Source organism: Saccopteryx bilineata, chromosome 2 (assembly GCF_036850765.1).
Source record: "Saccopteryx bilineata isolate mSacBil1 chromosome 2, mSacBil1_pri_phased_curated, whole genome shotgun sequence".
Taxonomy (NCBI): domain Eukaryota; kingdom Metazoa; phylum Chordata; class Mammalia; order Chiroptera; family Emballonuridae; genus Saccopteryx; species Saccopteryx bilineata.
This window is the reverse complement of record NC_089491.1, coordinates 11,608,117-11,635,093: the sequence shown is the minus strand read 5'-3', so window position 1 is coordinate 11,635,093 and position 26,977 is coordinate 11,608,117. Positions and strand designations below refer to the sequence as shown.

The window sequence follows — 26,977 nt, the reverse complement described above, 5'->3', positions numbered from 1 at the left end:
AGGCCAAGACTTCTGAAGACCTCCCCTCACCCTGCGACAAGGAGAAGCTTCTGTCAGCACTTCAAACTTGGAAACTTCAAGTATATGCGCATCTGATAACTGGAGGTAGCGTTTTGTCCTTGGAAATCTAAGGCTAAAATAACCCACAGTCAGACATCTAAAGCTGGACATGCTGAGTCCTCCTGGAGGTCCTGATCCAATCATCAGCATCAGGGTTCATCAGGCTTAAGTTGGGGTGATGGAAACGCCAAGGATGGATTACAGGAGGCAGACAGCAAACAAAGGGGAGACAGCGCGGTTGCTTCATCAGTTTCTCCATTGTGGTTGCTGCAGCAACATCCACCCAGTCTTCCTGCCTGGTTCAGATCCTGGATTCCCTACTTCTCTTTCCTCTTCCATCACCATTCTCACATATCATCACCACCACCCTAAACATGTCCTGAACCTGTGTCTCCTTTCAGAGCCCGTGGCCCTGGCCCTGTGCCACTCAGCTCCCCATCCTCTCTGGCCCTGGCTGGTGTAGCAGTTCCACAGGTGGGCTCTCTGTCTCCAGCTTCCCCTCAGTGCCACCCACCAGAGAGGTCCTAGTCATCTCAGGAGAACATGAATTTGGTCACTTCAGAACCCCCCCCCCCCCCGAGTCCTTCAGTGCCCCCTCACCCGGCCACCAGCACCTTCGGAAACCATCCCAGCTCCTCTGCGTGGCCTGTGAGGCTCTCCCCGCTCAGCCTTGCTTCCTGCAGCCCCAGCTAAGGTTTTACTTGACTGATACTGAATTTCTATCTAGAACACCCACAACTTTTCAGCCCATACACATGCTAACAATGCAGATGGAGCTGTCCCTTGTCCCTTCCGGTCCTGCTTGTGAACATCTCTTCACCCTCTGAAAGGCTAAGCATCAATCAGTGGGGCCGATTAAGTACATTACACCACATCCTCTCAATGAACTACCGCGCAGCTAAAAAGAATGTGGACGCACTCTGTAAACTGACATGAAAAGACGCCCACAAAATATTGCCAAATGGGACAACACACGCAAACTGCGGATACATACAGCATGAAGCATTCACGAATTATATATGTACATGTAGGGAGTATACATCTAACATGCAATGTATCAAGCGTTAACCAGGCAGAGATACTTCCTATTTTACGAACTTTTGCTTGTTTTAATTATCTTTTATAAAAAAAAGCACATTACTTTTATAATAAAAATTTAAATGAGGTAGTTTTCTTTATTAGTCAAACATTGCCTTGGGTTAAGGGACAGACGGAAGTCAGATGTCCCTCATCTGCGTTAGCCCTAACGACACCGTGCTGGGCCCCTGGGATGGCAGTGGTGATTCCTTGGTGACCGGCAGTGTCCGCCGTCCTTCCTGCCAGACCCTGAGTCCCAGAAGGTCCAATGCAGCCATCCAGCAGTTTCTGCTGAATGAAAGAATAGATGAGCGCGTGTTTTGACATCTTGCAAAGCATTTCCTCTCTGCTGGGAGGCAATTGTAGGATCACATTCGATCATTAGAAAAAAGTGGTCTCATTTGGGAAGGGTTGGGGGAGAAACGGAGAAACTGACATTCATTCTTTCCCCCTTCTGCAGAAGTCCGTCAACATGCAACTGAAATTGCAAGGAAAACGAATGTGTGGGCGCTGAACAAGTTAAAGGGGACAATTAGACAAGACTTATACAACACTGCACATGCAACATGTCCAATAACAAATGCAGTATTCCCCATCCCCGCCCCCCCTGCCCCCGGCTCCAGTTTTACCTGGTCACTGTAGGCTCCTACCTCTCAGGGTCTCGGCTCACCTGCTCTTCTACCCCCTGCATTCCACAGGCAGGAAAATGTAGAGCTCAAATCACATAAGCTAAAGTCTAAGATCAGAAACCTGGCTTCTCAACCTCTTAGCCTTTCTGAGCTACAATTTCACTGTAAAATGAGGTATGTGCAACAAACATGGACTGTGAGGACTGAAATATAATGGACATAAAAGGGATAAGGGATGTGGCGAATTGCCTAGCTTTTGTCATTAGTTCAGGTTTCATCTTTTACCTGGACCACTGCAACAGTCTTTCAACTGGTGGCCCTTCCTCCATTTTCTTCTGGTCTGATCCATCCTTTGCATTGAACTATCTCCCTAAAACTACAGGTTGAAGCTTATCACTCCCTTCCTCTAACAGTCAGTGGTTCCATAATGGTAACTAACATAAGGCCACAATCATTCATTCCAGGCCTTCCATGGGCTTGGCTCAAGCTCCGTTTCCAATGTTGTCTTCTCTTCCATTTCAGAGGCATCCCTAAGCCTGCGATAGTCTTTATCCCACTCTCTAACAAAACCCCTCTAATAAAAAAAAAGCCTCTGATTTTCTGTGACATCCTGTCACCAGAGCTTTCTCAGGGCACATTAGCCTGTGCCTCTGGTGAACGCCCATCTTTGCAGGCCCCATGCTGAGGGTGAGCTGGGGACAGAGCTGTGCAGCATCAGGGCCCGGCTCCTGCTGCCTGCAGTCAAGCTCCCCCAGACCAGCCCCGAGTTAGCTTACTTAGCCTTCTATACAACCAGAAGTTTACATCTCTTCCTCCCCACAAGAATGAAAATAACCCTTGCAATTCACACTGTCACTCAACAAATAGAGAATTACTTATCACTTGGTTGCAATCTGCAGGGGAGGGCGGGGAGAATAAGGACAGCATTCTGTCCACCTATCCACTGCTCAGACCCCCACTCATCTCTCCGTCAGTGCTGCCACCCTAAGGTCATTCGGCAGCTTCCCTAAGTCTCAGCCTGGCCCGCCTCCAGTGATTTGGCCACAGCCTCTTTCAGATGCCAGGTTCCTGCATCCCCACCCTCGGGGCTCCAGCCACACTGGCTCCTGCACACCCCAGGCCTTTGAATGGGCTGCACTTCTGTTTGGTGAGCTCTTGCCACCATCACCCCCTAGATTTCAGCACTGTCCCACAGGACTTGCAAATAATCTGTCATATGTGTTGTTCACTGAGGCAGCTGCAACTGAGCACTTGAAATGTGGTGAGTGTGACTGAGAAATTGAATTTTTAAATTTTATTTAATTTAAATCAATTTAAAGAGTCACACAGGGATAGCGGCTACCGTGTTGGACAGCACCAGGCCCAAGATCAGGTACTATACCTCCTTCAGATCTCGGCTCAAATATTGCTTCCTCAGTCCGACCCCCTCAGAATAGACCGAGTGTCCCATTTTACACTCTCGCTGTACCTTTCCTTCAGGGACACATAGCAATGAGTAACAATGCATTTTCTAACAAGCCAATATATGTCTGTCTCTTCTACGATGCTGTGTGTTTTAGCAAGGCAAGGACCGTCAACATCCTCAGTGCGGTGTACTTCAAGTAGAGAGACAGTTCTTCTAAACGTCTGACTTGAGTCAGCCTGGGCAGGGGCCCCACTTCTCTGCCCTGGAGGTGCATTAATTGCTCAGTGTCAGAATTGGAGTTTAAAGGGTTTTTTTTTGTGTGTGTGGGGGACAATTCAAATACACAGCAGCAGCTGAGAGGGGGCAATAGAATCACAGTTTCTTTCCCCCTTTAAAAAATGGCCCTGAAGGACTACAGCAAATTGCGTCCTCCTTTCCTGAACAAAGCAGACACCGAGGCTTTGTTCTATGCTCTCCAGAGAATGTCCGGGTTGGCAGAGTGGAGAAGGGGCTACTCATGGTCTGTTTTCCTGTCCTCAGGGGCACGTTTACAACAGCTCCCTCTGCTACCTTCACACGGGCATGGTGTTACCCACCTGTGCTTGAGTTCGTTCTTGCCTCAAATTTAAAGTGAAAATTCTTGGTCTATAAAGACAATCCCACCTGCTCTCTTTCTCAGCATCAGTTTCTGGGAAAACCAGAAACTTACCAGGAGAAAGAAACAGGAACGAGCATTTATGGAGCATCCCACAAGGTACCAAATGCCACAGCAGGTGTTTTGATACCCAGCATTGTATAAAAACCTTCAGAACAACCGGAATAGGCAGGTACAGTTATCCCCACAGCACAGATAAGGAAAAGTGAGCCTCAGCCCTATGTCATACAGCTAGTGCAGCAAGCGGAAGAGGCCAAAGTCAAGCCCAAGTCTGTCTACTCCAAAGTCTGTGCTGTTCTATTATTTCTAACTGCTGCCAGAATTTCTTAGACCGGCAAATTAGGATTGTCCATGATACTGGTTTATTTTTTTCCAACTTAACATCTCTCCCATTATTGCTTCCCTCATTCCTTACTTTTCTGTTTCTTGAGAACACAGTTGTACCTTGACCCCGGTTGGCTTTAATTGCTTCTCCTGCATCCCATTTTCCCTCAAAGACACTGGTTCTCCACGGGGGGACAGGGGACTGGGCTAGTCACGCGGCTCTCCGAGCTGGAGCTGGCTATGACCCTAGGGGCCCAGGTCCTTGCTCCCACTCTCTCTCCCGACATCTTGTGGGCTGAGTATTAAGTCAGAAAGTCAGAGGCAAGCGTTAAAATTCTAAGCAGCTTTTTTGTCAGACAAAAGGATTAATTTTCATTGTGTGAGGGCTACTTCACTATATGCTATAATGGCCTTGTCGGGCAGCCTATGAACTATCAAGTCCTTAGGATGGTATTCTTGGAGGAAAAAAATACAATTTTAAAATGGAAACAAAAGGGCCCATTCCCACTATCTGCCAAACAAAGATCAGGAGGAGACTCCCCAAAACTCGTACACGCCACCCCACCCCATGTGTGTGAGCCACACCTCTGCACCTCAGGCTGAAACGCACATGGCAAAGACTTTTCCGTGTTTTATTTGTAAAATTCACCTTCCTCCAAATACTTTTTCCCCCAGAGGAAGTGAGATTGTCTTTGTTTTCCCTATAAAACAATTTAGCTTCAAGACACACATACACACACACACAAACACACACACTCTTTCCTAATGCGGCTGAAAATCTGCCCAAGCTAAATGAAGCTATAAGATCTGAGCTCAAAGTAAATGTGTATTTAAATTATTAGGTGGTCATTCAATAAAAAGATTATTTCTAACCAAATATGTGCGTGCACGGATGCCTATATATGTATGATCTTGGGTGTATTTTCAAAGAAGGGTTTTCTCGCCCATAGTTCTGGCAGTTTAAGTGTAAAGGTCAGATTTAAACTATCACCATGTCTCACAATGCAATCTGTGCAGAGCTGCGTAATGAAATGGTTCAGTAAAGGTGCTCGAGGAAATTCTTTTAATTAGGTCTAAGGCTTTTCAGTTGTCAACATGAATAAACCAAGAACCATTCTCTTGCAAACACACAATGCACAAAACAAAAATGTAAGTTACCTTTGAAAAAACAGATATGCACTTGCAAAAGGAAAGTTATACGTGTTTTTTTAACAACATATTCTCTACCAATTTAAAAAAAACCACCCAAATCTTTCAACAACAAAATGTATAGAAAATCAAAACTAAAGGGGTAGCTCTATTTCTAATGAACCAGGATACCATGCTTGGTTCTAATGAAAAGTATATGGAAGGAGACTCAACTTAATCATAACTAAAGTTTATCAAGAGAGACTAATGACATTCTTTGAGAGCAAAAGCCACCTTTCCATTGAACTATAATTAATTCTATAGATAAGTGGTATTTCAGTCAGACATGCGAATGTCTCATAATGACTCCTGCAAATTGACTGTTATCTATTAAAAATGCACCAAAATGCATTTCTCCCTCAGCACTACTATCTGAGGCCCAGAAGCTGAACGTATCACAGCAGGAACATCAAGACTTGCTTTTCAAAGCTATGTTGACAAAGGGAACTACTTGGATTTGGATTTTTTAGCTGTCGGTTCAAAGCCGAATCTAGGGATTGAAATATATGCAAAACGAAAACTGCAAGAAAATGGTAGGTTTGGGGCAGCTGGATTGTATTTGCCTTGAGTTCTGATAGAAAAAGCAAAACTAAATGAAGGACTTCAAATCACCACCAGTTCAGATTTACACGGATACAAATTGTTCAAAGCCAGCTGACCTGAGACTTGCCATGAAATGGGAGAACTCAAATGGAGCAATGGCAGCCTGTAATAAACACATGTAATAAAGCAATGCATTGACTGATTAGCCAATGAATGAATGTGCCGCAACCCCTGAGCATGAGGGTACAATACCCAACAAACAGTATGTTGATTTACTCTGGGTTCTGACAGAACTGAGTTCAAATCCTGACTCAGCTGCTTTTAGCTGGATGCCTTTAGGCAAGTTATTCAAGTTATTTAACCTCTTCATCTCTATATAAAAAAAGGGGTGGTAAAGTAAACCTCCCCTCCCTTTTTGCAGGATTGTCATGTAGATTAATGTCAAGATTTTCGATGCATTAATTGAAGTGGCTGCACACAGTAGGAGCCTAATGGATGGTGACTATTCTTCCATGCTAGCTCAACCCCAAAGCCAAACTACCCATGCCATTATTTTAGCATAAAAGAGAATAATAGGCTCACAATTAACATTTTCTAGAGCATCAATTACAGAAATGTCACTCATTATGCTAAGCCTAGTGGGTTTATTTAGTGACCCAAACTTGGGAGCTAATGAAGTGCCTGGTGTTTACACAGATAAAAGCAGGATTTGTCTCGGCAACAATCTTGGCTGAAAGGCAGTGGGTTTCCATGCTTAGGGACGCGGCCCGGCCGGATCCATGCCGGATCACATGGACACGTCCACAGAGTGAGATATCTCCCAAGGGGATCTGAGCATCTCCACCTCCTCTGTAGAGAAAAAAAAATACAGGAAGGGGGGTGGGAATTGTGTATAATAGATGTGTTTCACAGTGTCCCTGCTGTGATGAACAACTTGATCCACTTACAGTTCCAAACACATGATGCATAAGAGAGCTGACAGATATTCAATTCTTCAAAGAAAAGCATCTGCTCTCTAGTGGGAACGGCCAAATATTAAGCAGTTTTAAGGCAGGGCAAAGACCTAGAGGAGCACACTTCATTATCTAGATAGCCAGTATAAAGAAATGCAGAGGATTACAAACCAACGAAAAAGTAGCCGATATTCCAAGCATTAATTACCGGAGTAAAATGATTCAAGTTAAATCTTTGTTACGACAAATATTAAACCCAGCTGTGTTTATGTAGCAGTTGCGAAAAAGAAGAAAAAAAGAAACCCGTGTACAATATCTGTGAGCTCTGCCAGTTAATTGAATTTGCTGGCAGCACTTCCTCCACCATGAGCCAAACATCCTCAAAGATAAAATGTAGCTTTTAAACAGACCTGGGGAAAACGGAATCAAGAAATTTCAACCATTAAAACACAACTCTTTACTGGTATAAAAGTAAAAAGTAAAATTCAGTAATGAAAGGAAGGAAGTCTCTTAAACATTTACTGCATTCCAAAGCTTGGAGCTGCGGTTTATTGCTGAGGTCTCTTCTGATGTCCCACAGTGCTCCTGCTCCGGCGTCTTTAATGAAGTCCCATAAACTCCCATAAAGTGCTCGATTGTTGACAAATCATACACACACACTCAGGGCAAGGCCCACTGGGCCATGATGCTCCTTTCCTTCCTGCCTGAAAGGAGTAAGTCATGGAATGAACACCATCATGGAGAGTGGTCCAGCACAGAACGGAGACCTGCAGCCAATCCTTTAAAAGGATGAGGGAGGAAAGATTGGACACTGGTGATAGGTGATACTGGTGAGAATTCTCTGTACAAACTGTCCCCTGACCCCAAGTCCAGTATCAGTAGTTTGCGGTGCGGGGATGCTATGGCCAGATTCTCGGAACAACAGAAGCAACAAGAGGCTGGATCCAGCACTCAACACCCAGTCTGGGACTCAGTGTAATGCAGATCTTATCACATCATTCCCTGGCTTAATTATCTCAGTGGATTCCCCACTGCCCAAATGATGAAGTCCAAACTTGTTTTCATGACGGAAGGCCATTCCCAGTCTGGTCCCTCTTGTTTACTTCTTTGGTCTCATGCTTTGTCCCTCCCACTACCCACCCTGTGTTCCAGCTGGACTGAACAACAAATCCCTGCCCAAACACATCCACTGCGTTCACACCTCCAGCCTCCATTCATTCCATTCCCGCCTCCCAGGATGCTCACATTCCCTTTTCCAGGAACACTGACTGTTTTCTATACATTCTCCCTGTTCCTGAGGCCCAACACATTGAGCCCATAGCCAAAAAATCATTGTCTGGAAAGGTAATCTCCGTTCCTGAACTGGCTATCAATTTGCCACTTGGGATACTGAACCAGGAGTGCCGGGGGAGGGGACGGGAGCGGAGTACGGTGTAAAGTTAGTGGTGGGAGGGCAGCCAGGGAAGGGCCTGGAGAGGGAGGCAGAGACTGGATCAGAAAAGGCCACATTCTGGAGCTGAAATTTCAGCCACAAGAAAATGAGGAACCATTCAAGGGGTTTAAGTGAGGAAGTGACATTCATGTTCCAGAATGTGCCTTCATTTGCAGCAGAGAATGGTCTAGGATTGAGAAGTGGGCAAGCTTGGTGAGCGAGAGTCATTAGCTTGGTGATGAGAGTAAGGTCCACGTCTTACTCATCTCTACGTGCACTAACCCCAACATAAAGCACAGTGCATAGTAGGTGCTCAGGAAATGCCCGAGGTATTTTTCCAAGCTTTACTGCAATAAAACTGTACATATTTAAAGTATACAATGTGATGATTTGATATAGATGTCATGAAATAATCACCACAATTAACCTAATTAACATGTCCATCACTTCAGTTATCTTTATTATTGTTATTATATTATTATTATTGACTGTAGTCACTATGCTATATATTAGATGCTCAGAACATATTACTGAAAGCTTGTCCCCTTTAACCAGCATCTCCCCATAGGAAACCCCTGTTGAACAAATAAACATTCTGTCAGTGAATACTAACAATATATGCTTTCATGTGGCAGAAGGAGTACTAAGACTACAAGGCATGTCCACACAAAGACTCATATAAGATATCAGTATAATCAGAGCTTGCCCATCTCCCTAGTCAGCATTTTCAACTTCTTCCAATTGGCATTTCTAGAATGCTTTTGTTTTTTTCTCCTTGCAAAGTTTACTATTAGACACTTTGCAGAAGGGCAGGTTGCTCAAGCCAGACAGCTTCTAAGACCCAGCCTTCTGCTTCTGGGATCAAATGCACTGTTGACTCACAGGACAGCACCCTGGAGCCCGGGGTACTCCAGAGGACGGGCAGCACATTGTGGGATTATTTGCATCTGGGCCCTTTGCAACCAGTTTTGCCTTCAGACTCCCAAAGATAGTCAGCTACAGGGGATAGTCCAGTTTTAATGTAATTTGAACTGGTCCTTGGGTCACAATTAAACATGACACTGTCATTCTCTCAGGACACATCTGTTGAATACATGCTACACACTGAACTCGGGGCAGACACAAGTATGAAGAAGAAACAGTTTTCAGTGCCTGCCTTAGAGGGGTCTGAAGAGAGGACACAAGTGGACAATAATGCCACTATAACATGACTAGAGCTGTAACAGAAGGATGTGCTGCCTGCTTTGACAAAGGACAGAGCCATTAACTACTGAGGGAGGGTCAAGGAAGACTTGATTTTATGAAGACTAGCAAACTGATTGGAGTTAATGAGACTGAAGACACGGCCCGCAATTAGGGGGCCATGGCTAACTCTCCAGTTTCCCAGTACAGGAGGGAAGGTCAGGGTCTAAACGACTTACTCTTAACACAGGAGATCAGGATATCTACACATGGATTTCAATGAAGAAACTAATATATTATATAATTAACTCCCCCCCCCCCAAAAAAAGTAGGTGCTAACTTACATCTTACTGATAAAAGTAAAAACCAGTCTGATCTTTGGGGGAGGTAGTGGTATTTAAAACTATGTATTAAAAGCCTTAAATGTTTATATACCCATAATTCTGAAATTCTACTTGTAGGAATTCATGGAATTCAATTAAATGCTGTAGAGATTTAGCTACAGATATGTCCATCACACTGCTGTGTAAAATAATGTGAAACTTGAAATTATTATGAGAGGATTGATCAAATATACTATGATATGTACTCATACACTGAAATGGGAGCTCAAACATTAAGAGGCATAAACTTCAATGATTGAAATGGTCCCAATATATCAATGGTTTTCCATTTTTTTACTGTAATACAGAGTGAGGAATGTATTATACTTTGTAAATCAGTGTATGCAAATTATGCAGTTAACTGAAAGCTACTCAATATTGAAACCTCCTTTTAAAATTCATTTCTAAGGCCTCTTCTTTTTTAAACTTAACTTTATTCAGTCATAACTTACATACAATACAATGCATACATTCGAAAAGTGCAGTCTGGTGAGTTTTGATGAGTGTCTACTTTTGTGTAACCACCACCACGATCAAGAAGCAGAACATTCCCTCCACCCATAATGTGCCATGTTGCCCTTTAGTTAGTTCCTGTCTTCTCCATCCCAACCCAAGGCAACCACTGATCTGCTTTTACCCACTCTTAGACTAGCTTTCTCCCTTCCAGAATTTTATGTCAATAAAATCAAATAGCATATTCTCATGTGTCCGGCTTCTTCTGCTCAGTGTAATATACTAAGCTGCCATAAACTCATGTACAAACCTGTTTGGATATATTTTTTCATTTCTCTTGGATAAATACCTAGGAGTGGGATTGTTGGATTGTATGGTGGGTGTAGGTTTAACTTCATAGAAACCTGCCAAACTGTTTTTCAAAGTGATTTTAACATTTTGTGCTCCCATAATCAGTGATGAGATTTTCAGGTCAGTTGTGCCACATCTTCCAATTTGGTACTGTCAGTCTTTCAAAAATGTTTTATGTTGGGTTTACTGAGGTATGATTTACATATAGTAAGATTTACCACTTTTTGTGGCAAGTTCTATGAATTTAGGAACGTGTACAGAGCCATGTAACCATCACCGCAACTCCTGACAACCACGCATCTGATTTCTTTCCCTATAGTTTTCTCTACTCCAGAATGTCCTACAATGGATTTTTCCACTTAGCATGTGACATTCATCCATTTTGTGGAATAGATCAATGGTTTCTTTCTATTGACAAGGAGTAGTCCATTTTATGAGCATACCACTGTTTGCTCATACATTCAGCAGCTGGAAGGACATTTGGATTGTTCCTAGTGTTTGGTGATAAGGAGCAAAGCTGCTAAAAAACGTTCCCATACATGTATCTATGTTTCATTTTCTTGAGTGAATACCTACAGGTGAGATTGCTTGGTCTTACAGTAAACATATCTTTAATATATACATTCAGAGGAATGCATGGTCCTTTTATTTTAGCCGTGCTGTGGGTAGGCACATAGCGGCACCCTCAGCGTGATTAACCTGCACCTTCTTGGAGCATCTTTCCATGAGCTTACTGGCCATTTGAGTATCTTTTACTGTTGAGTTTCTCTTCAAGCCTTTTGCATTTTTTTTAAGTAGGCTGTCTTATTATTGACTTTATGGTTTCTTTATATATTCTAGATAAAAGTCCTTTTGCAGGTATGTGTTGAAATATTTTCTCTCTGTGGCCTCTCTCTTCATTTTTGTAATAGTGTCTTCTGAAGAGGATAAGTTTTTACCTTTCATGAGGTTTGAGTCCTCACTTTTTCTTTTATGGTGTGTGCTTTTTGTGTCTTATCTAAGAACTTTTTCTTGCCCCACGAAGGTATTCTCCTATTCATTTTATTATTTTTGTTTCTATGTTTAGGTCTGTAATTCATTTTGAACCAATATATCCACGAGGTAAAAAATTCATTTTTTACCATATGATATTCAATTGTTCCAGTAGCATTTCTGAACAGCCTATTTTGTTCTATTGAACTGTACGTCTATCTATACTGTCCATTGACATTTACTATATTTTTATAGTAACTCTTGAAAATAGGTACTGTAAGCCCTGCAACTTCGTTCTGTTTCAACATTATTTTGGCTCTTTCTTTTTTTCTTTAATATTTTATTTCTTGATTTTATGGGGGATAGGGCCGAGAAGTAGTTGCTTCAATCTAGCTGTCATTGGTTGCTCATAGTATGTCATATGTGCCTTGACTGGGCAAGTCCGGGTTTTCGAACCAGGGACCTCAGCGTTCAAGTCGGCGCTCTATCCACTGCGCCACCACAGGCCAGGCTTGGCTAATTTAGATCTTTTGCATATTCATAGATATTTTCAAGTTGGCTCATCAATTTTATTTTTACCCCCTTCTAAAGCCATCTGGAATTTGGGTTGGGATTATAGTAAATTTATAGATTAATTTAGAAAAAATTAACATCTTAAAAATATTGAGTTTTCTAATCCAAAACTTGGAATATCTCTCCATTTGTTTAGGTCTTTTAAATTTTTTCTCAGACATGTTGTATAGTTTTCAGTATACAAATACTGCACATATTTTGGTACACTCATTCCTAATTATTTTGTGTTCTGTTTGCTATTTTAAATGGTACTTTAAATTTCATTTTTAATTGCTCACTATAAGTATATAAAAATGCATTTGGTTTCGTATACTGACTTCATCCTGCACACTTGCTAAATTCATTTATGAGGCTCCTTAGGATTTTGTATATACCTGATCATGTGTCTGATAAAAGACAATTTTTTTCCTTCCTTCTAATCTTTAGGGCTCTTATTTATTTTTCTTGTCTTAGTAAACTGGTTAGAACCTCCATTAAATGCTGAATAGAAATGGGAAGAGCACATCCTCTTTTGTTCTCTCACGTGGCGAAAGCATTCGGTCTTTCTTCATTAAGTGTGATGTTAGCTGTGGGCTCTTCCCAGGTGTTCTTTATCACAACGAGGAAACCTGGTTTGCTAAGAGCTTTTATTATGAACAGGTATTGAATTCTTCCTAAAATACTTTTGGCGTAGGTTTTGATATAATTTATCTTCCTTACTCTCTTGATATGGTAAAACACATTGATGTATTTAAAATATTAAGTCAATCTGTACTCACTTGATCATGATGTATTATCCTTTTTATATATTGCTGGATTCGATTTGCTAATATTCTGTTAAAGATTTGTACATCTGTATTTATAAAGTATACTGGTCAATAGTTTCCTTTTAAATTCTTTATTTGGTCTTTCATGTCAGAGTGATGCTGTCCTCATAGAACAAGGTGGACAGAGTTCCTTTCCCTGCTAGCTTTTGAAAAGTTAGTATAAGATTGCATTAGTGCTTCCACAAATGTGTAGTTGAATTAACTGGTGATGTTATCTGTGCCGGCATTTTCTTTGTGAGAAAGTTGTAATTACAAATTCAAATTTCTTTAATAGAAACAGTGTTATTTTTATACAGTGGTCCCTCATCTATCATGGAGGTTAGGTTTCAGAACCTCCTCCCCCCCAATAGGTGAAAATACATGAAGTAATGACCTTATATTTATTATTTATATATTTATATTTTAAGGCTTTATTTCGATCTAATATTCTTTTATTTATGTTTTAATTAATAGTTTTTATATTTTTATATTGTTTTCAATTTTTTAGGCTAGAAAATGCTTATTTTACCGCAAAAATAATAAACAGAAAAATACCTATATACAACAAAATCCTGTGATATAGCAAAAAATCTGTGATACAAAATTAGATATATATAACTTAAAAATCCACCATATAGTGAGACCGTGAAAAGTGAACCATGATATGGCAAGAGACGACTGTATTTTCATTTCTTCTTGAGTCACTTTTTGTAGTTTGTATATTTTAAAAATTTGTTCATCTAATTTATAAAAGTTATAGATGGCCCTGGTCAGTTGGCTCAGTGGGAGAGTGTCAACCTGTGGTGTATAGAAGTCCTGGATTTGATTCCCAGTCCAGGCACACAGGAGAAGTGACCATCTGTTTCTCCACCCCTTCCCCACTCTTGCTCTTCCCCTCCCATAGCCATAGCTCAAATAGTTCAAGCAAAGTTGGCCCCAGGTGCTGAGGATGGCTCCATGGTCTCAGCCTCAGGTGCTAAAAATAGCTTGGTTGCTGAAAAATGGAACTGTCGCCCAGCCAGGCAGAGCATCACTGGGTAGGGCAGAGGTTGGCAAACTCATTAGTCAACAAAGCCAAATATCAACAGTACAACAATTGAAATTTCTTTTGAGAGCCACATTTTTAAAACTTAAACTATATAGGTAGGTATATTCCTCATCGAGGTAGCGCCTGCACATGATATTTTGTGGAAGATCCACACTCAAGGGGCCAAAGAGCCGCATATGGCTTGCAAGCCACAGTTTGCCAACCAGGGGGGTAGGGAATTACTAGGGGGATCCTGGTCAGGGTGCATGTGGGAGACTGTCTCTGCCTCCCTGCCTCTCACTTTAAAAAAAAATTTATAGCCATAAGTTGTTCATAATACTTCTGTATTTCCTTTTCTCTTTCCTTTCTAAAAACATCCTATAATGCTTATTTTTTGCCTGACTGGTGGTGGTGCAGTGGATAAAGTGTAGACCTAGGATACTGAGATTCGAGGTTTGAAACCCCAAGGTCTCCAGCTTGAGTCTGGGGTTGAAGGCTTGAGTGTGGGATCATTGACATAATCCCATGGTCGCTGGCTTGAGCCCAAAGGTCACTGGCTTGAAACCCAAGGTTGCTGACTTGATCAATGGGTCACTGGTGTGGCTTGAGCCTCCTGTTTAAGGCATATGTGAGAAGCAATCAATGAACAACTAAAGTGACACAACTATGAGCTGATGCTTCTCATCTCTCTCCCTCCCTGTCTCTATCTTTCCTCCCCCCAAATTTTTATTTTTCAATTACAGTTTACATTCAAGGCCTTACCTATGGTGGCACAGTGAATAAAGCATCAACCTAGAATGCTAAGGTTGCCAGTTCGAAACCCTGAGCTTGATTGGTCAAGGCACATACGATAAGCAACCAATGAACAAATAAAATGAAGCAACTATGAGTTGCTACTTCTCACTTCTCATCCCTCTCTCTCCTCTCTCTCTAAAATCAATAAATAAAATCTTTTAAAAGGCTATTTAATATTAGTTTTAGGTGTATACTATAAATTTTTTTTTCTTCTTAGAATTTTACTGAGTTTATTGGGGTGACATTAGTCAATAAAATTATATAGGTTTCAAGTGTACAATTCTATACTATATCATCTGTATATTGTACTGTACTAGTCAGGTATTTTATAGAATGCTCCTAAATTTGGGTTCATCTGAAGTTTCTGCCATGATTTGATTGGGATTTTGGTTAGAACACTAGAGATGACAGATCCTTCTCATTACATCGTATCAGGGTTACATGATATTCACATGACATCACTCTGTTGTTAAACCTTAATCACTTGATTAAGGTAGTTTCTGCCATTTGTCCACTAAAGTTACTCTTTTTTCCCTTCACATACTCTATTTTTTTGGAACTGAGCACTAAGTCTAGCCCACAATGAAGATGGCGTATGTTGGGGGTGGGATACTAAGATCCTTCTCCTAGAGAGGAGAATATCTACAGATATTATTTGGAATTTTTCCATAAGGAAGATTTTCCTCTTATTATCTATCTACTATCTTTTGATTTGTGTTTGCATGGTATCTTTTCCATGCTTTCACTTTTCATTTATCTGACTTTTTGTATTTAAGGTAGAATTCATGTAGACAGCAAATAATTGGGTCTTATTTTTAAATATAATTTATTAATCTCCTTTAACTGGAGTGTTTAGATCAGGGGTCTCAAACTTGCGGCCCGCAGACTAATCCACGGGCTTACTTAATTTTATCCAAAATATTTTGAACTTCGTGGATTAGTCTGCGGGCCACACAAAATTGTTTGGCGGGCCGCATGTGGCCCGCAGGCCGCGAGTTTGAGACCCCTGGTTTAGATGATGCATGTTTAAGTAATAATCAATATAGTTGGGCAAATCTATCATCCTGTTAATTTTTCTATTTGTGTTTGCTTCCTTTATCCTTTTTCCCCAAAAATTTAATATTAGCTTATTAACTAGATAGCTCTACCTTATTTTCTTTTCCCTTAGTGGCTCCTCTAAAGTTTACAATACACATCCTTAACTTAATAGTCTGCTTTCAAATAATATTACACCAGCTTACATATAATGTAAGAACCCTAAAACAGCATACCCCCCATTTTCCACCCTGTCCTGCCCCCTGTGTTACTGTGGTCATGTACTTTACCTCTAGCTATGTTATTACACACAGTACATCGGTAATTTCTACTTTAGATACTCAAGTCCTTTTGTAGAAATGAAAGGAAAAGAAGTTTTACATTCACCCTCATATTTACTATTTCTGGTACTCTTTAAGTTTTTCTATGGCATCATTTTTCTTCCACCTGAAGTACTTCCTTTAGCATTTCCTGCAGTGCAAGTCTGCTGACAATGATTTTTCTCATTTTGTTTTTCTGAAAAAATTTAATTGTGTCTTCATTTGTGAAAAGTATTTTCCCTGGATATACAATTCAAGTTTGACAAAATTTCCCATATTGCTCTAAAATCTCAATCCATTATCTTCTGGCTGTGTAGTTTTTTTTGTTTTGTTTTTTTGTTTTTTGTTTTGGTGGCAGAGACAGAGTCAGAGAGAGGGACAGATAGGAACAGACAGATAGGAAGGGAAAGAGATGAAAAACATCAATTCTTCATTGTGGCTCCTTAGTTGTTCATTGATTGATTTTTCATATGTGCCTTGACTGGGGGGCTACAGCAGACCGAGTGACCCCTTGCTCAAGCCAGCGACCTTGGCCTCAAGCTGGTGAGCCTGGCTGTGTAGTTTCTTGCAAGAAGTCTTCTGCCATTACTGCTTTCATTTATATGAGTCTTTTTCTTTCTCTAGTTAATTTTAAGCTTTTGTTTTTATCGCTGGTATTGAGTAATTATATAATCCACCCTTTGTGTGGTTTTGTTTGGGTCTATAGTGCGGGTTGGAACTCTATGTTGTTTTCATCACAATTGAAAAAAGATTGGCTACAATCTCTTTAAATATATTTTTCTGCCTTTCCCCACCTTCCTTTATTTCTAGGACTCAAATTACATGTATATTAGTCCTCCTGATATTATGCTATGAGACCTGAAGAATCTGTTAACCTTTATTTTTATTTTTATGGGATTTTTTGGAGAGAGGCAGGGAGAGAAAAAGAGAGAGAGGCAGGAACATTGAGCTGCTCCTGTATGTGCCCTGACTAAGGAATAGAACCAGCAAGCTCTGTGCTCCAGGACGATGCTCCAACCGAGCTATTTGGCTAGGGCTTAATTTTTATTGACCTTTAAAAAGACAGAGAGAAAAAAAAAAAAAAAAGACAGAGAGAAGGGAGAGAAAGGGGAGGGGAAAAGGAAGCATTTGATGTTCTACTCAGTCTTGCATTTTTTGGTTGCTTCTCGTGTGTGCCCTGACCAGGGATGGAACCTGTAACCTTGTTGTCTTGGGACAACGCTCTTAACCAACTGAGCTACCTGGCCAGGGCCAGTCAGTTAACCTTTACCAGTCTCTTTCCTTTCTCTCCTTCATACTGGATAGTTTTTACTGGTATGTCTTCAAGTTCATTCATCTTCTAAGATGGCCTGTCTGATATCCTTTTAATCCTATAAGTGAAACTTTCAATCCAGGTATTACATTTTTTAGCTCTATATGAACCCTCTCATTCTTTTTATATCTCTGTTTCTCTCCTCATTAAATTCAGGTCTTCATTTAAATTCATGAGTATATTTATAGTCTTTATAATATCTGTCTTAAGGTTTATCTGCAAATTCCATCATGTCTGTCATTTCTGAGTTTGTTTCTATTAACTAATTTTCCTCTTGGTTATGGGTTACATGTTCCTGATTCTCAACATCTACTTTTTTGACAGGATGCTAGTTACTGTGAATGTTATGCTGTTGACTGTTAGATTTTGTTGTCCTCTTTTACAGAGGGTTGAAGTTTATTTTGACAGGAGGTTGAATTTCTTGTATATCAGGTTGATTCTTTTAAGGCTTTTCTTTTTATAGAAAATAGTTCTGTTTAAAACTTTTTATTTAAGTTTAACATACATACATGAAAGTACAAATATCATTGGTGTTCAGCTTGAGGAATTCTTGCCCATTTAACTGGCATTAAGATAAAATTATCAGCACAATCCCAGCATCATGAAAGCCCTCTCTTATGCTCAAGGTTTGAGTGTAAGCTTTGTTAGGGCAGGGCTGAAGTAATCTTTACTCCTGGCCAATTTAGACTACCACCAAGGCCTGGTCTCCTGGGGTCTCTGACGACTGTCCTGAGTGATCGAGATCTTCTATTCTGGCTGATCAGAGCTTCAGTGACTCCCAGTCTGTGTGGTGAGCAGGTCAGTTTTTAGCAGATTAGTCAAGAGGACCCCATTCAGATTTCTGGAGTTCTCTGGCTGAGTAGCTCCTTTCTGTCTGATAATCTGACCTACAAATTGAAACCACCTCTTCCTCAAACTCAGATCTCTGACCAAGCAACTCAGCAAGACTGCTGTGCTTGGCTGGGGATCCCGCTCCAAGCCCAGGGTCCAGAAACCACCTCAAGGCAGAAACCCAGGGAATCATGGGCCTCACCTTACTTGCTCCCTTTCTCTCAGGGATCATACTCCCATACCGCTTGCTGTCCAGTATGTGAAAATAGTTGTTTTCATATTTGTCCTGAGTTTTAGTTGTTAATGGCAGGGGCAGAAATCTAGTTCCAATTATTCCATCATGGCTAGAAGCAGAACAAAGGCCTCTTTTAATAAAACTTTCAGCATGAATGCCATGTTTTGCAAGATTTCATCTACCAAAATAACCCAATCCATATGTCCCCTCCATCCTTCCATCTATCTATTCAGTGGCTGCTAGATCCCTGGGAAACAGGAATGAATAAAACTTGATTCCTGCCCTCGAAGAACTCACAATTAAAAGGGAAAGCCAGAAATGTATAATAAATTATCCTGCGGGATGATAAGTATAATTATACAAGCGGTATAAGGAGCTGTGGGGACACAGAGAAAGATGTGGTCAGATCTACTTGGAGAGGTCAGGGAAGGTTTTTTTATAACCTAACGTTTAGCGTTAAGTCTTGAAGAATGTGTAAGAGATTGACAGATGGGGGTGGGACATTTGGAACAAAAAGAACTCTGTATGCAAAGTATTAAGTTATGAAACAACATGTAAGCTTGAGAGAAATACTAACAGTTCCAAACACCTATAATGCAGGGTTTGAAGCAGTGAGGAGAGAGAGCTAAAGCTATGGAAAAAAGACAGGTGGATTGTATCATGAAGGAGGACCTCGAGGCCACCCTGGTCATCATTTACATTCATAATTCATTAATATTAACTATAATATATAAAACTCATTGAACATGTTTTGCATCTATACTTTACATTTAAATCTCACAACAACCTTATAAAAAAATGAAGCTCAGAAGGCTGAAGCAATTTAGCTCAAGATCACATGGCTACTAAGTAAAGAACCCAGGGTCTAAATCATGGGTCCCCAAACTACGGCCCGTGGGCCACATGTGGCCCCCTGAGGCCATTTATCCGGCCCCTGCCGCACTTCCGGAAGGGGTGCCTCTTTCATTGGTGGTCAGTGAGAGACGCAAAGCATGGCATCGCTCACATACAGTACTACTTCCAGTGACGTGGGATGCACGCCTCACGGCTCCGGAAGCACGTCACATCACTTGTTACATCTAGCAGTGACAAATATGGAACTGGACATTAACCATCTCAGCCAAAAGCAGGCCTGTAGTTCCCATTGAAATACTGGTCAGTTTATTGATTTATTTTAATTTTTTTTTTTTTTTTTTGTATTTTTCTGAAGCTGGAAACGAGGAGAGACAGTCAGACAAACTCCCGCATGTGCCCGACCGGGATCCACCCGGCACGCCCACCAGGGGCGATGCTCTGCCCACCAGGGGGCGATGCTCTGCCCATCCTGGGCGTCGCTATGTTGCGACCAGAGCCACTGTAGCGCCTGAGGCAGAGGCCACAGAGCCATCCCCAGCGCCTGGGCCATCTTTGCTCTAATGGAGCCTTAGCTGCGGGAGGGGAAGAGAGAGACAGAGAGGAAGGAGAGGGGGAGGGGTGGAGAAGCAGATGGGCACCTCTCCTGTGTGCCCTGGCCGGGAATCGAACCCAGGACTTCTGCACGCCAGGCCGATGCTCTACCACTGAGCCAACCGGCCAGGGGTATGGTCAGTTTATTGATTTAAATTTACTTGTTCTTTACTTTAAATATTGTATTTGTTCCTGTTTTGTTTTTCTTACTTTAAAATAAGATATGTGCAGTGTGCATAGGGATTTGTTCATAGTTTTTTTTATAGTCTGGCCATCCAATGGTCTGAGGGACAGTGAACTGGCCCCCTGTGTAAAAAGTTTGGGGACCCCTGGTCTAAATACAGGTCTCTCTGAACCCAAAGCCAACAAAAGGATCTTGCCTTTAATCTAAGAGTACTGGGAAGTTATGAAAAAATTTTTTGTCTTTAGAAATTAGAAAAAAAAATTATATTCATTGATGAAATGGTTTTAAGTATAGTTATATTTGTTTAACTATAACTAAATATAAATATAAAAATAAAAAACTAAATACAAATAAATGTAACTAAGGTAAGGAAATATACTCAAATTTACATGTTGTTGTTGTTTTTTACAGAGACAGAAGAGAGGGACAGAGACAGACAGGAAGGGAGAGAGACGAGAAGCATCAAGTCTTCGTTGTGGCACCTTAGTTGTTCATTGATTGCTTTCTCATATGTGCCTAAACCAGGGGGTTCCAGCAGAGTGCGAGTGACCTCTTGCTCAAGTCAGCGACCTTGAACTCAAATCAGCGACCCCACACTCAAGCTGATGAGCCTGTGCTCAAGCCAGATGAGCCCATGCTCAAGCTGGCAACCTCAGGAATTCAAACCTGGGTTCTCTGCATCCCAGTCCAATGCTCTATCCACTGCACCACCGCCTGGTCAGGCTAAATTTATGTTTCAAAAAGGTAACTGGTACACGAGGGACAAGGGCTGGAGAACCAGTTTGGAGGCTGCTGGTAACAGAGCAGGAGAGACATAAGAGCTTGGGTCAGGTGGCATTCAGAAGGGATGGAGGAGAAGCTCTGAGAAATGTCTAAGCAGCAGAATCTGTCAGATGCAGTCAGTAAGTAGCTTTGCAGAAAGAGACGATTGTAAGGTCAGCTGTGGACATGCTGATACCCTAAAAATACCTGGTCCTGCACTAGATGCAGGGGACACAGAGATGGCAGAATATGATCACTCGTCTCAAGGGTTTGATAGCTCACATAGCCTTAGAGAACGAATGTGAATTGCACTGAAACAGAATAAACACCCGATGGGCCGTATTCCCTCCCCAGCACTGCGACTGGTGTATCTAATGAGTCTGGAGCCCCACGCTGGAAACCTCTGCTGTCCCCAGCCTCACCACAAACCAGCTTGAAAACGAGGAGGTCCTCGATGCTCAGGCTGAGGACTGTTAGGGAACTAATTGTCTTCTAACCCTGGCTGTAATTATCAGCAACAATCTTATTAAAAACAAATGCAGGTAGCATTTACTGAACACAATGTGTGAGTACTGTGTCAAGCATTTGATGAACACTGCTGTCCATTTAGTTGCCTTAGCAATCCTACTAATAGGCCTGGTACTCCTTTCAAGATGGGAAACTGAGGTTCAGACAGGGAAAATACATGCCCAAGTTACTTTGGTTCTTTGAGACTACTTCCCTGGTGATTTAAAAGGCATCTTGGGGGCCCTGGCCGGTTGGCTCAGTGGTAGAGCGTTGGCCTGGCGTGCAGGAGTCCCGGGTTCGATTCCCGGCCAAGACACACAGGAGAAGTGCCCATCTGCTTCTCCACCCCTCCCCCTCTCCTTCCTCTCTGTCTCTCTCTTCCCCTCCCGCAGCCAAGGCTCCATTGGAGCAAAGTTGGCCCAGGCGCTGAGGATGGCTCTATGGCCTCTGCTTCAGGCGCTGGAATGGCTCTGGTTGCAACAGAACAGCGCCCCAGATGAGCAGAGCATCGCCCCCTGGTGGGCATGCCGGGTGGATCCTGGTCGGGTGCATGCAGGAGTCTGTCTGACTGCCTCCTCGTTTCCAACTTCAGAAAAATACAAAAAAAAAAAAAGGCATCTTGGGGCCCTGCAGGTTCGATCCCCAATCAGGGTACATAAGGAGTCAACCAATAAATGCATAAATAAATGGAACAACAAATCGATGTCTGTCTCTCTCCCTCTCCCTTCTTCTCTCTAAAATCAATTAAAACAATTTTAAAGGCATCTCAGAATAAACCATCTTTGGGAAGCCTCCATTATGCTCACTCAAATTTTACTCAAATTGGCCCTGGCCGGTTGGCTCAGCGGTAGAGCGTCGGCCTAGCGTGCAGAGGACCGGGTTCGATTCCCGGCCAGGGCACACAGGAGAAGCGCCCATTTGCTTCTCCACCCCTCCGCCGCGCTTTCCTCTCTGTCTCTCTCTTCCCCTCCCGCAGCCAAGGCTCCATTGGAGCAAAGATGGCCCGGGCGCTGGGGATGGCTCTGTGGCCTCTGCCTCAGGCGCTAGAGTGGCTCTGGTCGCAACATGGCGACGCCCAGGATGGGCAGAGCATCGCCCCCTGGTGGGCGTGCCGGGTGAATCCCGGTTGGGCGCATGCGGGAGTCTGTCTGACTGTCTCTCCCTGTTTCCAGCTTCAGAAAGAAAAAAAAAAAAAATTTTACTCAAATTTTGTCACCCTGGGCTCTTCTGTGCCTGACTCCTACTTCCTTCAGAGCCCCTACTTTGGTATACTATGATTTATTGATATATGTATGTTACATGTCTGTTTCCTCTACTGGAATATGCTTCTTGAAGGGGAGGACCAGGTCTGCTTCACTTTTGCTACTCAATGCCCAGCACAGGGTCAGAGCCCTGCAGAGGGGACTAGTCAATCTACTCCATGGGTTCTGAGCCACCACACTCATCCTGGGCTGATCCCGGCCAGCCATTCTTTGTACCTGATATGCCTCAGGGAGAGGGGGGAGGGGAGGGCACAAAGAAAACTAGATAGAAGGTGACGGAAGACAATTTGACTTTGGGTGATAGGTATGCAACATAATTAAATGTCAAAATAACCTGGACATGTTTTCTCTGGAATATATGTACCCTGATTTATTAATGTCACCCCATTAAAATTAATAATAATAAAAAAGAACTCAAATGATGGTCAGGAGGTCCTAAGATAACAACCATGCACCCTGTTCTGCCTGATGAAAAGCAAACCTCACAGTGTCTGGTACTTTTATTTTTCCTACTTTTGATGGAAAGGCATAGGCTTTGGTGTTGTCCAGACTGGGGTTCGGGGGTTCCCAGCCCAGCTCTGCCCTGGCCAGACGTGTGGCTGTGCCTAGACATATGGCTCTGAGGTCCTCTGCTCCCTGTGAAAGGAGAGAACCCTGCTGCACGGGGCTATGGTGCTAACTAATGTGGTCCTGAACACAGAAGGTACCTAGGGAGGCAGGAGTGGTGGCCCTGTGGAGTGACTTCCTGGTTCCTCCTCTTTCTAGCTCTGTGAGGGAAGTGGGAGTAAGAGAAAGACCTTCCTTAGAGTGGTGTGAAGAGGAGACGTGAGGTCAATGGCAAGCACTTAGTACAACCCAAGGATGTGGGAAGTCAGTGAATAGTAGCCACTGTTTAATTACACTATAATGGGACATCGTGACAGAGCACAAGCGACTCTCGCCACATCTCACCGTGAGGTAGAGTAGAAGGGTATGAACCCTCACTGCACGCCCTTCATCGGTGTCTACCAATCTCTCCCAGAGGGCTGAGCCTGGCGCCCCGGGACGCCGGCAGGAATGGAGCAGCAGTGCCCACGGCCACAACACACCCAGGACACGGAGCCAGCCCCGTCTCTGCACCACACCCCGGCCACTCTGGAAGCCAGAGTAACTCTGCAGATCTTCTTCAGGGGGGTCAGTCCAGACATACCAAAACCGTGCCTCCCAGTGAACCCCAATACTCCTCATGGGTAGGACAATGGGAGACACTGGGTCTACCTCAAACCGCCAGCCACAGGGCAGCTTGAGTAGCAACGTGAGACAACTGTGAGGGCAGGTGTTAGCCTGGCCAACGTGGCAGCCAGTGCTCTTTGCTTCCCATGCCCACGTTCTGTCCAGACCCCAGGACAGAGAAGGGTCTGGGGACAGGGAGCCATGCAGGGAGCACTGCCAGCAGACACCTGCGACGTGGGAAACGGCGTCTTTGATGATGCCCAGGAAGAAAGAAAATGGGCTTGAAGTGCCCCGAGCTGCTCAGACTGAAAGCAGCCCCACCACCTCGAGGGACATGGCAGTGTGCTGGAGAGGGACGGCGAGACCCCGGGCTCCCACAGGGAGGGGGCTGTCCAGGCCCTGCGACCACTGCACGGCCTTTCAGATGAAAGTTATGAGAGCAAAACAAGACTACAAAAGCAAACTGCCTCCCCACTCCCTTTCCTGAGGAAAGGTTCCAGGCGGGACAGAGGAACAAAGTGCAATCCTTAGGCCACACGAAAGCCACAGGTGTCCCCTGTGTCCCCTTCCTCTTAGGGGTATGTCACATTCACGGCCACCCACAGGAGTCAGAACCCCAAGGGCTCATTACCCACCACGTCATTCGGGAGGCTTTGGAGGTCGTCAAATGGGGTTTCCAGGGTATTGGTGTCTACGTTAAGGATCACGACATCATCCAGGGCCATGTTTCTGACTTTCTGCAAATAAAAAAAAAATTCAAAACAAAATCATTGAAGCACCACAAGGACTCACATCTTTCCCCCCGCTTTCTCTGTGGAAGGGAAATAAGGAAAAAAGTGACATCTGACAAAGGCTCACTCTGAGGCAGGCCCAATGGCTAGGGGGCTCACGTTTGTAAGGATACAACTATCACAACAACTGCGAGCTTCTATGGTCACCGCCAAGCTGCAGGAATAGAAAGGGTTTCACAAAGACTAAGTTAACATGCCCCAGATCACGTACTAGAAAGAGAGATCTTTACACACCAATGTCATTTTTTCCCTATATTTTCTATTTAAAAAAATTTTTTATTGATTTTACAGAGAGAAGAGGGGTTGAAAGAGCGAGAAGCATCAACTCATAGTTGCTTGACTTTAGTTATTAATTGCTTGTTACTTGTCATATGTACCTTGATTGGGCAAGCCCAGGGTTTTGAACTGGTGACCTCAGTATTCCGGTCGACGCTCTATCCACCGCGCCACCAAAGGTCAGGCTACATCTTCCATTTTTTCAAATAGAAGCTGAGATCCAAATCTCTGGTCCAGGTACTCTGCTGTACAGCTAGGTTGCAATGACACCCACAACCAATCTGACCCTTCTCATTTACAGAAGGCTACTTGCCCATTTCTTTTTCAGCTCTCGTTCTTCTTGGGTTTGATATATGGTATATGGCCTAGCGTTAACACGTTAACATTTCCCTTAAACATTAGGTAGGAAGGCCACACTTTCAATTCAGTTCCATTTTCCATAGAAATCCAGCTAGTGAATCACAGCTCAAAGGCTGCGGCCATAAACCCGATTCCACAGGTTCAGGGAAAGGGAGACCTGTGTCTACTAGGTGTTCAGTTTGCTGAGGGGGGAAGGGATGCAGGTACGATATGGGGAAAAGAAGAGCCCACCATCTGGGAGCAACTCTCAGCAGCCTGTAGAAAGACAGACTGTGTTGCCCGAGTTTCTGCTTTTAACCTGCTACAGACCCCCGCTGGAGCCTAGCCCCGTCCTCCTCCTGCCTGCTCCCAGGCCCAGTCTCAGCCTATCCTCTTTCTCCATCACTTAACTAAGATCACTTCTTTATGTCCATAACTTCAAAAGTATTGTCTTTCTTTTTTCCTGGTTAAACAGAAAGACCTTGTAATTTGTTCTCTAAATTAGGACACTTCAGGATGTAAAAGAGGGCATAGTATGCCAGGGTGAAGGCATAAAATGGGACCTATGGTTGCCTTATATGTAAGGAGTCATACTCATTAGTAGCCTGACTGAGCTACTCCACGTGACTATGTAAGTGTGCAGAGCCCAAGGGGGCCTGGCCAGCCCAGCTGAGGTTGAAATCTGCCAACCCATCTCCAAGTGACATTAGTCGAAAACGATAGTGATAGGAGGGAGGAGACGCCTTATCCTAATTCACCTGTGAACACTGTGTAGGCTAGTGACAGAGCCGGACATCCTGATGGCTGCTTATACCTAAGTCTGCGAGTGCCTTGGAAATGGAAAGTGAGAACAATGTCCTAGAAGCCTGCTGGTGCTTGTTTTATGCTTTACTTACCTTATCTCATTTATTTCTTAACAAATCCTGCAAAGCGCATGTTATTACCCTCATTTTATGTAACGTAAGGATAATAAGGTGCAGAGAGGTGCAGTAAGGGGCAGAGGTAACAGCACCGCTGTCCCCATGGCCCCGTCGGCCTCCTCCTCATCAGACACGCGCAGTGAGGCTGAGCTCGGCACAGCCCTTGTCACAGAGCCCTGGAACCCCTCCGCCTGCTGGGGGGTGGGCTCCTCCAGGGGCTCATCTGTTTGGCTCACCACTGCATAATAAGCAGCACCCAACAAAATGATTTACTTGGTAAGTGCTCATTAATATTGGTCTATGTTTGTTGTTTTAAACCCCAGCCTCCAGGACAGAACTTGGTACCTAAGTAAACATTTCCAGATTCCTCCCAGCAGGAGGGTGGAGCCATGCTGGTCAGAAGCTTCCTAGGGTTGAAATAACACCCCCAGAGGGCAGAATCCTGGAACCCTTCTATTTAACAAGACCAGGAGCCTTCAACTTTTGCTATTGACTTCTCCAGGCTGTGGGGGCCTAGGCCACAAACCTATCAATCAATTCATAAACTTTTACTAAGTGCTTACTATGGCCTGAGACCCACAGAGGGGGGAAAATAATACCTACTTAGAAGTTCATTTTCCCTCCAAACACCAACACTCATGTTAACTGACTGCAACTACTCACAGGGTGAAATGCTATCAGCAAATAACATTGATGAAATTACACATCAGCACGTTTTCACAAAGCACAAACCCATTTCGCAGATGAGAACACTGACT

At 43.2% G+C, this 26,977-nt stretch overlaps 1 protein-coding gene across 12 annotated transcripts in view; it reads right to left on the bottom strand.

The window, feature by feature from the left end:
- DENND1A (DENN domain containing 1A) overlaps nucleotides 1-26,977 on the bottom strand; it is a 499,929-nt gene that overhangs the window by 160,227 nt on the left and 312,725 nt on the right. For all 12 annotated transcript variants that reach the window (XM_066256260.1, XM_066256258.1, XM_066256259.1 and 9 more), the window contains one exon: nucleotides 24,529-24,630. In XM_066256260.1, the coding sequence (XP_066112357.1) occupies nucleotides 24,529-24,630 (102 nt within the window). The remainder of the gene's footprint in view (nucleotides 1-24,528; nucleotides 24,631-26,977) is intronic.